The sequence below is a fragment of the Buceros rhinoceros genome, unplaced genomic scaffold (assembly GCF_000710305.1).
Source record: "Buceros rhinoceros silvestris isolate BGI_N320 unplaced genomic scaffold, ASM71030v1 scaffold17033, whole genome shotgun sequence".
NCBI lineage: Eukaryota > Metazoa > Chordata > Aves > Bucerotiformes > Bucerotidae > Buceros > Buceros rhinoceros.
The window spans coordinates 29,744-41,966 of NW_010403216.1; the positions used below are offsets into that span (position 1 = coordinate 29,744).

General features: G+C 47.9%; 2 protein-coding genes across 2 annotated transcripts in view; one reads left to right on the top strand and one right to left on the bottom strand.

The window, feature by feature from the left end:
* The window catches only part of ABCG5 (ATP-binding cassette, sub-family G (WHITE), member 5), a 12,164-nt gene extending 11,986 nt beyond the window's left edge, over positions 1–178 (bottom strand). The window contains exon 1 of the mRNA XM_010132930.1: positions 63–178. Coding sequence (XP_010131232.1) covers positions 63–178 — 116 coding nt within the window. The remainder of the gene's footprint in view (positions 1–62) is intronic.
* Positions 179–505: 327 nt separating this feature from the next.
* Positions 506–12,223, top strand: part of ABCG8 (ATP-binding cassette, sub-family G (WHITE), member 8) — a 13,018-nt gene continuing 1,300 nt past the window's right edge. The window contains 11 exon segments of the mRNA XM_010132929.1: positions 506–678; positions 2,015–2,119; positions 2,846–3,002; positions 4,906–5,144; positions 5,561–5,693; positions 7,047–7,316; positions 9,193–9,373; positions 9,458–9,538; positions 10,393–10,592; positions 10,721–10,797; positions 12,122–12,222. Coding sequence (XP_010131231.1) covers positions 628–678; positions 2,015–2,119; positions 2,846–3,002; positions 4,906–5,144; positions 5,561–5,693; positions 7,047–7,316; positions 9,193–9,373; positions 9,458–9,538; positions 10,393–10,592; positions 10,721–10,797; positions 12,122–12,222 — 1,595 coding nt within the window. The 5' untranslated portion in view covers positions 506–627.

Genomic DNA, 12,223 nt, shown 5'->3' on the forward strand with positions numbered 1-12,223 from the left:
GCCCCTGTACTCGGAGCAGCGCCTGGGCGCAGGGGCTCACCACGCTGCCGTCCCAGCCCTACCTGACGCTGTAGGAGACGCTCTGGACGCTGATGCTGTCGGAGGGCTGTGCGGTGGCCTTCGCCTCACCTGCCTGCCCGCTGCGCCTCTCCAGGGCGGGAGACCCTCTGCACGACATCTCGCAGTGCTCTGGCCCCGCGGGCTCTCTCCCTCACGCTGCTGGTCGGCTGCCCGATGCTGTCAGCACCATCACACCCCCAGCACTGGGCAGGGGCAGCCCCGCGCTGTCCCCAGGTCAGAGCAGGTCACTGCCCCCAGCGCTCACCACCCAGGGAAGCACCTGAAAGAAAATAGAGGGGTTCTTGGTTCTTTGTCCTGACAGCAACTAACAGGCGATTAGCTGAAGCTGCTATCTGATGTACCTTTAGCCCGAGGTGCTACAGTCCCAGAGGAGGGGAGGATTTCCCTGTCCACGGGGTCACGCCAGCTGCAGAGACACGAGAAATGGAGCTGCGGTGAAGGCACCTGGAAAGGGCTGAGCTCAAAACCAAGAGGAGAAGGATTTCCACAGCTTCCAAAGATCTACCAGGCAAACCAACACAGGGAGAGGTACCTTCCACCGCCAATATGAAGGAAGCTACTGAAAAAGTCTCTCTGGATGGTGCTGGCTGGAGCCAGGTAGCACATGAGGGCTTGCCGGTGAGTGAGACCTGCGGGGGGCAGGGAGGGACCCAACGGGCTCAGTCACACGCAGCTACGGCGCTTGCCCAGGAGCTGGGAGAGGTGGGTGGCCAGCCTGCCGACCAGGCTCCCGCAGGCAGCCAGCCCTTGGCTCCTCCAGCTCTGAAACGGGCAGCAGAAAGCGTCCTCACCCCACGCAAGAGCACATGGGGGACAAGGCTGACGCCACACTGGTGCTGCTGAGGGAAGGGGTGTTCAAACACGTGGATGGAGCAGACCGGCCTAGACTGGCTCTCCCAGGACATACCTGTGGGCTGTCAGACTGGCTCCCCACGTTTGCTGGGGATCACTTGTGTTTTTTAAAAATTACATTCAATATAAGCAAAAGCGCAGAGTGCTTTGGCAGCAGCGGGAGCCTGCAGGGCTTTAACACGGCTTTTCAGGCTGCTTGGCATCACGCCGCCTTCTGCTGAGTACCCAGACTGAAAAAATTAATTACCCTCATTGGCTGGGAGGGTAGGAGGCGCACACAACGACGGTGGTCACCACCTGCCCTAAAGACAGAGCCCGTGGCCAGGATCTCCTGCACAGGGAACAGGTCCCTTAGCCTTGGCTGGGAAACGAGTCTGACACAAGGCTCCGGGAGGGACACGGCTGTCTGGAGTAACGGCTGTCTGGAGTAACGACTGCCGGCGTGTGCTCAGAGCTAACCCACAGCCAGCAAGCGGCCTCAGCAAAGAACTGCGGGCACATGCAAAAGGTTAACCAAGGCGAGGAGACGCCGTTACCCCAACTCATACCTCAGAACACCAGGTTCCAGTTGACAAACTGTGGATAAAAGACAGAGGAGAAAAAGAGGCTGCACTCGTGGTGGCACACCTACTCGTTCATAAAGCCTCCCAAGCTGACGGGTCCCGGGGAAATTCAATCACGAACATACTTCCAGTGAACCTTAATTTTTAGCTGCCAGGATTTCAGTACACTCCATCTTGACACAATAGCGGAACATTGCAGAAGCAGCACATTTTTTCCTCAAAAATAGACAGAGTCCAGTCTCTTTACAGGGGCACGGCATTTATCTCCCCCCGTTTGGAGCGGTCCCGTTTAAGCCGAACGCAAACAGAAGAGCCCTAGAACAAAGTGCGTCTCACACTGATTGTTAACAGATAGTTCACTTCAGGCCTTCAGACTCCTGCACTACAGGAACTTAGCAACAATACTGTTATGAGCCATAAAATCCACTTCCCTGTCTGCTTCGCCGTTTCTGAACTCAGATTAACAGCACTGTAGGTATTGTAATTAACTATCGTAATTAACCCAGTACCTTTTCCAGACCAAGGCTGAGGACACTATTTTTTGCTCTGAAGAAGATAACAGCCTGTATTTCACATACGGTGGAAAATCAAACGTTCTTGAGGTCAAAGGACTCAACTACCAGGTAAAAGTTGGACTTTCTGTTCTTCCCTCCAGCTGGCCGCGCCGCCGGCACTGCCTGGGTCTGCAGAGGGGCTGTTTGAGAAGCCAAAGTCGAAGTTCGCCCGGCTAACTCACAGGGCCACCCCACAGCACCCACACAGAGGTTCCACGCGGTGGAATCACGGAGCAGAGCCACGCTCTTGGCGGCGGCAGCAGGCTAAGCTCTCCACTGCAAACACACCGAGGGCATCCAGGGGATAAGACAGGAAAAGCTTTGCTTCCAGAGTCTAGTTTTTGTCTCAGTCTTGGGACAAATCACTCCGCCGAGGGCTGGGGCAGCGGGACTTTCCGTCCGCTTCAGCTAGGGATGTTGGCAGCCCCTGCTGGAACGAATGAGCGTGTGGAAGGAGACAAGGAATGACAAATATCAGGAGGATTTCAGGGCACCAGTGACATTTTTCACCTGTCTTTGTGCTACCATGGCACCTGAAGTACACTCACAATTTTCAGGTTTGAACAACAAATTATGACAGCAGAAGAGAACAGAAATAGCTTTAGTGTTTAACAGGATTAAGCAGCAAAGCACAAAAACTATACTTGGCTGCTAACGAACTTCCTTCCATGTATTTCTGAAGATTAACAACATTATTGTAATATATTCTCTGCTTGTAACATCATAACTTTGAAGATTTCTATTGCTAACCAGTTTATGGCTGGATTTGAAGGGGCTTGTTTCTTCCTGTGTTAGGTTCACGCGGCATCCCAGGTTCCCTGGTATGAAAGCCTGGCGCAGATGAAAATGCCGTGGGCCTGGAAATCGGATCCCCGTTCTCACGTGGCAATAATCCAGAACCTGAATTTAAGAGTTCGAAGTGGGCAAATGCTGGCTGTTATCGGGAGCACTGGTAAGAGCCGCCACATTTCATGATTTGACCAACTCTCAGCAAAACTCGCAGAGCCCAGAGCGCTCTGCAGCCTTTAGAGCGGCAAAAGCCAGCTGAGAAACAACTACTGGGAACGTGTCACTTAAACACATTCTTTAAAATGTGTGAGGAAACAAAGAATGATACTGGGGGGAAAATTAAAATGTATTTTCCAAAGCAGTTTTGTTATGACTTGCACACGTTCGCTGCTTGTTTCCCCGAGGTGTAGTGGGGTGGGGTTGTAACTGTGGCCGCAGTCCCAGTCCCGGCTCTGCGGGGCATGACTCGGTTTTGTGGCTCGCGTTCAAACAGGCCAGTTGCAGACCTCACCCAGTAACACAGCAGCCAAACGAGCCAGATACCTTAAAGACGGGTGGCAACTTCCACAGCCATACGCAGGAATTCCCTCTGGAAAGAAACAATTCTAATACGATAAAATACTGCATTTAGATTAAGGAAGAGAAACTTACAGCAAAAAAGAAGACAGTTCCTCTTCTGTTCGGCTGTAAAGGGGGTCTCTGCTTTCTTACATCGTCTTTTCTCCTTTCATTTTCTGGTGGGACTGGGTGAATCTTCTCCAGGGTGAGGCTGAGTACTGGAGAGGTGGCCTTTCCCCACCTGGTCAGTTGAGTCTCCGCTCACCTAGGGAGATGGGCAGCAGACACAGGACCTGTTAAACGGAAGTAAAAAGTCCTCGTACCTTGGAGGTAACGTCCCCATGCTGCGTTTCCACTAAACCCTTCTGTGGGGTCAGCTCAGCGAGTCAGTGGAGACGCTCTCGCTCAAAGGTGTATTTGCCAAGACGCTTTATTTCTACAAAAGAACTTTTCCTTCCCCATTGCCGTGGGATTTTTTTCTTAGTACGTATCCTTGACGTAACTGAAGCTGTTCCATCGAGACCTTCCCGCTAAGAAAAGGAAAACCTAGTGATGACAGAACACGCTGAGTTACAGCTCTAGCACCTTTGTAAGGTAACACACACTGAGCACAAGCGCCTTTCAGCAGTCAAACTGTTTCTAAGAGCCGCTGATCATCTGCTTCATCAGACGCCTCAGCAAACCGGATTAAACTGCGGATTGCTGTCAGTGCAATCGATACGCCGCTCTTCGGCAGAGCAACGCGTGGTTCACAGATGGGTGGGTCTTTTTTTAAAAATTTATATATCAAGAAGGAAGCGTAGCGCAAATCTTTCAACAGGGAGGCTAGAAATAAATGGCATCTGATCATAATCAGATTACAGAGAGCTCTGTGTGTTTACACACAGCATCATTCAGCAAAAAGGGAAAACTCATTTGCTATTGAATTCAAAATCATGTGTTGAATTCATTGTTTTACGTCTCTTACCTCTGAGCAGGAGCCAGCTTTTCTTACTTATTTAAAAATCACTTTTTGTCTTATTTAAGTCATAATAATTTTTATTTCAATCATGATTAAGACTCTTATTGTCCGTATAATCATTCAGCGCCTTAGTCATTCGGCTCTTCCAGCTGCCATTCCTGCATTCACCGGTGCCTCCACACAGCAAGCTCTCACCAAACATTTAGGTCCCAGCCCTGCAGCCAGCACCCGATATCCTATCAACTACGCTTCAAAAGCCGGAGAGGGGTAACAAGAGGATAAGGAGATCTTGTTTCTTGAGTTCACGGAGCTATCCTCAATGTCCAGTGACCCAGTTCTGCCGAGAAATGACACAGGTTAAAGCCACCTTCTCCACTCCAGAGGAGAGACCTTTCCTGACCACGAACTTGTAGCTGGTATTTTCTTTCAAGACTGTTCTGTCTCTGTGGCTTTGGAGAACAAAACTTCTATCCTCTGTCTGAGACTACATCGCTTTTCAAAATGATCCTGTGGAAAACAATTTAAATTTCCGTTTTTATTTTTCCAGCTGGCGGAAAGACATCCTTGATCGATGTGATAACCTGCCGGGATCACGGAGGCAAAATCAAGTCTGGTCAAGTCATGATCAATAACCAACCCAGCACTCCCCAGCTGGTTAGGAAGTGTGTAGCACACGTGCGGCAGGATGACCGGCTGCTCCCCCACCTGACCGTCAGAGAAACGCTATTGTTCGTGGCCAAACTGCGCCTTCCAAAGTTCTTTTCAGACTCACAAAGGAAAAAAAGGGTAATTAAGCTGTTGGGAAAAAAAAAAAGTTGTCAAAAATCTGTCTGACAGGAATTATCCCAGAGATCTGGTGTGTGTGGAGTCAGAACAGCTAATCTGGCATTTTTTAAATGTAGATTATAAATTATAGACCTTTTTCTACTTTCCAGATAGAATCCAGCAATTGTTCCAAAGCTCCTAAAAAATTAAAATCTAGAGAAAGTATCAGAGAGGCTGAAAGAACTAAATTGTTGATTGCTGAGTCTCTTTTAACGCTATCTCTAAAAATCAAGATTTGTTTTCAAGTGTCTCTTGGTCAGATAGCACTAAAAACACAGATTAATTTTAAGCATGTTAATGGTATTTTCGGCTTTATCTACACACGGATGTGCAAATAAACTCCTGCTTTCCCTCTGTTACCCATCGGATCCCCCCAGGTCGAAGACGTTATAGCAGAGCTACGCTTGCGCCAGTGTGCAAACACCAGGGTAGGCAACGAGTACCTCCGCGGCGTTTCGGGAGGCGAGAGGCGGAGAGTGAGCATCGGTGTGCAGCTGCTCTGGAACCCAGGTGAGCAAAACCCTGCCAACCTCCTCGTCCCCACGACACGCCACTGGGGGAAACGGGGCTGTAAATGGAGGTAGGAGCTCTCAGGGAAGAGTTACCCCTGCAGCAGCTGGAGGAGTTCATACTTAGCCCAGTTAACCCACAGCCTGTCGGTGCGAGGTGGTTTCCTGACCTGACCGCGTGCCACGAGTTCCCATGGAAGGCTGCTGACCTGTTGTAACATCAGGGCTGTTTTCCTTTCCTCCAAGCCAGCCCAAACACATGCACAACGTTAACAGGGAAGGTAATTTTCTTGGCTGCCCAGTCAGTCGTCGTACTCTCGTGCAACTCACTGACGTGGTTGGCTCGTGCTGCAGGTGAACTAGAAATTTCCGATGTCTTTGGTAGAAGCAAAACATGAGGCTCAGTCTGCAGCTGATTTTGCGGGACTGAATCCCCTCTCTGCTCTCAAACATATCAAAAGTTCTATGGGCCTTGGCTGAGCCTCTGTTGAGCAAGATGTCCGGTCAGCTCTTCTGCTGGGAAAAGATCTGAGCGTTTTTTTTGCTTAAAGTTCTATTTTTCTCATTATGGGAAAAGCAGAAGTCTTTTTTGTTGTTGTTAGAAGAGATGCTCAGGACTAGATGTGCTGGTACTGAAGTAAAAAAGTAGTGCTAGCAAAAGGAAAGCTTGCTTTGCATTTCAAACAGGGTATAGCCTCAGCACCGAAGCCACCTCTGTGTAGACACTGCCTTGCGCTGAGGCCACTATGTTCTAGAATAACTCAAACACTGCAAAGTAATACAGCACTCAAATTTGTAACAACCCACTGCACACACAGACAAAACCAACACAAACATGTGTATTTTTCTATATATATTCCAATAGTTGCAAAATAGAGCACAGGTGGGGAAGGAGGAGCAGCTCTCTAAATTAATACTGCGTATTTACACATGAATAATACAAGAGGTTTAAATATTGAGCCTTTAAGTTAAGATATTTCAGTAGGCAGGATACAAAGCTAGTACTATTGTATAAATCAATATTCACATGCCTGGTATTTGTACAGGCAGTGCAGAACTGCAGAGAAGAATGTGAATTTAATACGGAACCATAATCTGCATCCCAATGAAAAAAAATCCCAGTGGGAGCAAGATAAGAGTTAAAATAATTACTTTTGGTCATCACATTCAGCAAGACAGTGAAGGAAATTGCCCCTGTAGAATATTATGTGATGCTGGTATGACATATACTCTGGACTTTAAAAAAAAAACAGGAATGGATGAGTGACTGTTCACGCACGTGCACCGTTTCGCTTAGAACATTTTCCAGATCAAACACATGGCGTTCCCCAGCTAAACTTCTTGTCTTTGGCAGGAATACTCATACTTGATGAACCCACGTCTGGACTGGACAGTTTCACTGCACATAACCTTGTGATAACATTGTCCAGACTGGCCAGGGGAAACAGATTGGTCCTTCTGTCACTTCATCAGCCCCGGTCAGATATCTTCCAGCTCTTTGACTTAGTTCTTCTGATGACTTCTGGAGTCACCGTCTACTGCGGAACAGCTAGAGACATGGTCCAGTACTTCACAGAACTAGGCTATCCCTGCCCAAGGTACAGCAACCCCGCGGATTTCTACGGTTAGTATCACACACTGCCATAGTAAAAGGTTACTGGAAATCATTCGTTTTCACAAGTGTAGCAGCTAACGTTGATTTTTGCTGAGCAATGCCTTCTGACTGACTCCAATCAGTCCTGCTGCAAGGCCAGGTTTTAGATCACCTTGACACCAGCCCCAGTGCTCTGCAGTAACCTCTTGGCTGTGCCTATGTGGCAGGCAGGGTCAGCTGCTATCAGCTGAGCAGAGGTAAACAGAAGTTAACCTCCGTGTCAAGCCCTGCAAAGGAAGATCCTTATTCGTCAGTACAGGAAATGTAACATGAACAAGAGGCATGGACGAAATCCATTTTAAATAATCCTCCTGCTAACGCTGCCTGGTGCAGCAACTCTTCCGCACGTTTACCTCGCTTCTTCCCATGTTTTAGCTGGTTGAAAGTTTTACCCTCACTGGGAAAGACATGGATAAACCGACCAATTGCTTTCTGTAGCCAGTTCTCACTTCTGACTCAAGAAATGTAGAAAGCAAGTTTCCCAAGGTGCGGAATACTGCCCAGCTGGAGGAGCGCTGCCCCACAGAGCATGCTGGAAGGGACCAAAACCAAACCCAGACAGCAATCCTTTCATTCCTCTTCTCAAAGAAAGTTAACGACATCATTCCAAATCCGTTCTTTGCCCCATGCAAAGGGAGCCTGGCCCCGTTAATCTACCAGCAGCACACTCTTACCACAGAGGCTGGTTCAGGTCCTGCCCTGAGGTCTTTGCACTCAAGTTGGCGAGGAAGCCTTGTAGAGACACCAGCCCCAGCGCTCTGGAGTAACCTCTTGGCTGTGCCTATGTGGCAGGTGGTATCAGCTGAGCAGAGATAAACAGAAGTTAACCTTCATGTCAAGCCCTGCAAAAAGACCTTTGTCACCAGCATGGTTCAGAGCCGTCCCCAGTCAAGCACAGCCTCCAGGAAGACCTGCAGCACTCCTGCACAGGAATAGAGAACATGAGGAGGTCCCCAGGACACGGAGGTGGGGAGGGATGAAAAAGGGAGGTGGAAGATCATGCCCAGTCAGTACCTGTAGGAAAAGACATAGGAGCAGCAGCGAGCTGGAAATGAGACAGGATGGTAGAGGACACCACAGCAGGACCAAGCACAAATGCTGGCTGTGTGTCTGACGGACAGACGGGAGACCAGCGCAGAAGGGAAGAGGTAGGGCAGAGTCGCAGCTCATTTCTAAGGGTCGTCTGCTGAAGAGCGGCTGAACAGAGATGATCAGCCCAGTGTAAGGAGTTACAAGTGTGCAGTCATAGTTCTCTCAGAAAGCACCTGCAAACTGTCAGGTATTGTCACTCGACACTGAAGGCTGGCATTGGAAAATACTATTATATGTTTAAAACAATCATTTTGTTAAGTAAAAAATTAATACCGTCAGCTGTTGTTGCTGCTGCTGTGTTGTCCTTCGATAATGCTCTCGGGCTTCCTCAGGATCAGGTACAGTTTATGGCACCTCTGTAAGATAAGAAAAAAGGTCACTACCAACCTGTGACTGAAGACAAAGTCACCATTACAGATTGTAAATGCCTACACGCCAGGAAGGAATTTCAAACTGTTTATTCTCAGCGCACCTTGCAAGCCACTAGTAAATTCAGAAAAAAATCTGAAACGATAGTTTACAATAGTATGCCAAGCAATTAGGAAATCTCTCCGCCATTCATTGAGTAACTAGGTGAGAAACATCTCCCAAGACAAAACACACATCAATCTGTCCTCCTCTACCTAAAGTAACGAATAAAATTTTAATTGCTGTAGCTTAGTGTGCGCACACAGGTTGTACTGTCTGCTCACAATTAAATCCTGATTCTAAACACATCCCCCTGTATGGACTCACGTCAAATAATGTCTTGCAGTCGATCTGACCAGTATCGATAAACAGAGTGCAGAAAAGGAGATGGAAAGCCGAAAAAGAGCAAATACTCTCGCCAACTTGTTCCTAGAAAAAATCAAAGGCTTTGATGATTTCTTATGGAAAGTTACTGAAGGGGACAATTCCGCAACCACATCCAGCAAGCAAAGGTAAAGAAAAAACACGTCTAAAGCACATCTGGAGTAACAGCCACAGCCTGTACTAATTTCTTCTCTTTCCTCTTTTCTTTTGGGCAGCCTCCCTTTGAGTTCAGAAGAGGCTATCGACATGCCCCACCATTCAAGTGACCAGTTACCAGGCGCCTTAAAGCAGTTCACTCTATTATTAAGGTAACCTCATCTCCAGCATAAGCAGTTACGTGTCATGCCCATCTGTACTTTCAACTGTAAGAAAGCGGTGCGAAAAGAGAACTGAGTGTGTGCAGAGCTAGTGCTCGGCCTGAGCCAGCGCAGAGATGCTGCCACACGGGCTGAGCAGCACCCTGAGCAGGTCCGCAGCCAGATGTACAGCCTCACCTTTCTGTCCCAGGGCTCCTTCCAGACGCAGTCAGCTCCAGCTCACATCTAAGGGGCAGCAGGACACCCTGGGCTCAGGAAGGTACATCCCAGTTTTGGGTGCTGCCATGGTGATAACCATGCTCAGCGTGGTGACTCCACCCTCAGCGAGGCCAGGCAGCCACAGGGTAGAGGCTCAGGCAACGCCATCCTCACACCCCTGCCTCAGATTTGAGCCCAGGAGGCTTCACTGATTACAGCCAGCAGAGGCGAGTATTCTAGTTGGGAGTTGTGCTTGTGTGCGCAGAAGAAACACGATCAACTGGTTTAATACACGTAGAACACCACTACCAGTATCAGCAGCTGCTAGTGCACACTAAAGGTCCTAAACAGAGAGACTTCTGAGAGAGACTGAAGAAATTGTTTCTTCGTCTCTGAGATCAGACCATCCCACCCCACTGCCTTCCTTCAAGCTTTCAGCATTTCAGATCTGAAACACCAGGTGGCTACAGACACCCAACAGCTTTGAAGAGGTAAAATCCTTTACAGAAAGCGCCAGCCCAACTCCTGTCTTACCCCAAGTGAGCAAGTTCCACAAATTGATTTAGCAGTGTTTGGGGCAATGTTACCTGAACATAACCAGGGTTAGCAAGTACTACACCTTACGGTCCGCATTGCTGTTTTCCCAGTCGTCAAGTCTCCAATGACTTCAGAGATCTTTCAACGTTACTCATCCATGGACTGGAGGCCCTTCTCATGTCATTACTGATTGGATTTTTGTACTACGGCCACGATGGGACCGGACTCTCTATTCGTGACACAACTGCACTGTTGTACATGATCGGGGCACTAATCCCATTCACGGTGATTTTGGATGTTATTGCCAAATGTAAGTCAGTTTTCTTGTAAATGTTTTCAGCAATCAAAATCAGAAAACTCCTAAATCAATGAAAAAAAATTAGACTTGTTAATGCAATCCCCTAGGACAAAACCAACCTGTTTGTTCGTACCCCGCAGGTCACTCGGAGAGAGCTATGCTTTACCATGACTTGGAGGATGGAATGTACTCTGTCAGCCCATACTTCTTTGCTAAGGTAACTGGTTTTGTTGCCAGGAAATACAAATAGCTGGCTTTGACATAAAAAAAAACCCCAAATAAACCAAAGCCGTGTTCTGTAGGTGATCACACTCATATCAGACTTTGTTCTTTTGGGTCTGCCAGCTAAGGCTGTCGTTCTTGCTTCCTTGGCACCAACGGATTAAACCTCACGCTGCTTTAGATCTGCTGCCATAAGTCACGGCTGAGATCCCACCCCAGAAAAGCCAAAGAAAAACCTTTCACTGGGTTCTTTGGCCAAAATTTGAAAAATCCCAAACTCAAATTTGATGGTTTAGAGAGTTTTACATACCTGCAGATTTCATTCGCTGGAACATCTTTGAAAGTTTGATTCCATGTCGAATTGTAAAACAAAACATGCCCACTAAACGCTACAGCAAGGGTAAAGCAGGAACAACAAAACGCCAGCTGTGACATTTCCAGTAGCTGCACTGGTCAGAGACAAACAACTGTATTAAGTGCATGAAGAGCCAGAGTTTCTAGAAATAAATTAGAACTTTTTAAAAATCACCTTCCCTTTTCCACCAGGGTTTGGAATAATCCTTCCTTTGTGATGTTGCCGCTGTTAGATGAGTTCTGCCTGCCATGGCATCTGTAATTTAGGTTTCCATTTCTGCACAAGATTTTAAATGCTTATTAGTGGTTGCCAGAGAAAAATATTCTTTGCATTGTGTCACAAAGATTGCACATTATTCACAGTGAAATCGATGTCATTTGTTACAACCTTAGTATTAGAGAAAAGCAGCAACTCTCTTTGGAAGAAACAATCATGGTACACGCTATACGTATCTTTAGCTACTTGAGAAAACCCTATGCACGTTTTCGTTCCCCAGTGAGTTAAGCAGCGACTAACTGGACCACCTCTGGGACAGAGCAGGGAAGTGACCAACAGTGAGATTTGTCTCCACGTTGATCCCACACGAGGTTCGACCAAATCTGGACAAAGCACACAGTTCACACAAGTCGGTACCAGTGTTACTGTTACCGAGCACACCGGTTCTCAGGCAACACGTCTCAGATTCTCAGAAGCTGCCAAAACCACAGCAAAACAAGACATCCCACCTGTAACGAGAATCCTCTCCATTTAACAACTAGTTACAGGAATTGTCACAACTGGAGGAAAAAAAAACAGCGAGGGTTTCAGTTTCTGGTGTGGACTGGTTTCGCGTGTCCCTGCCACCCCGAACAGCGAGACGATTGCCTGTGAAGGGAGCGCTGCCTGCGGTCTTTATAGACACTCGTACGCACACCTCAGGTGGTTTTGTACCTGTCACTCCACTCTTTTTTTGTTTCCTGAGCAGATTTTGGGAGAGCTCCCAGAACACTGTGCTTTTGTTATAATTTACGGAGTTCCCACCTACTGGCTGGGAAACCTCATCCCCGAAGCGGAACATTTCCTGCTG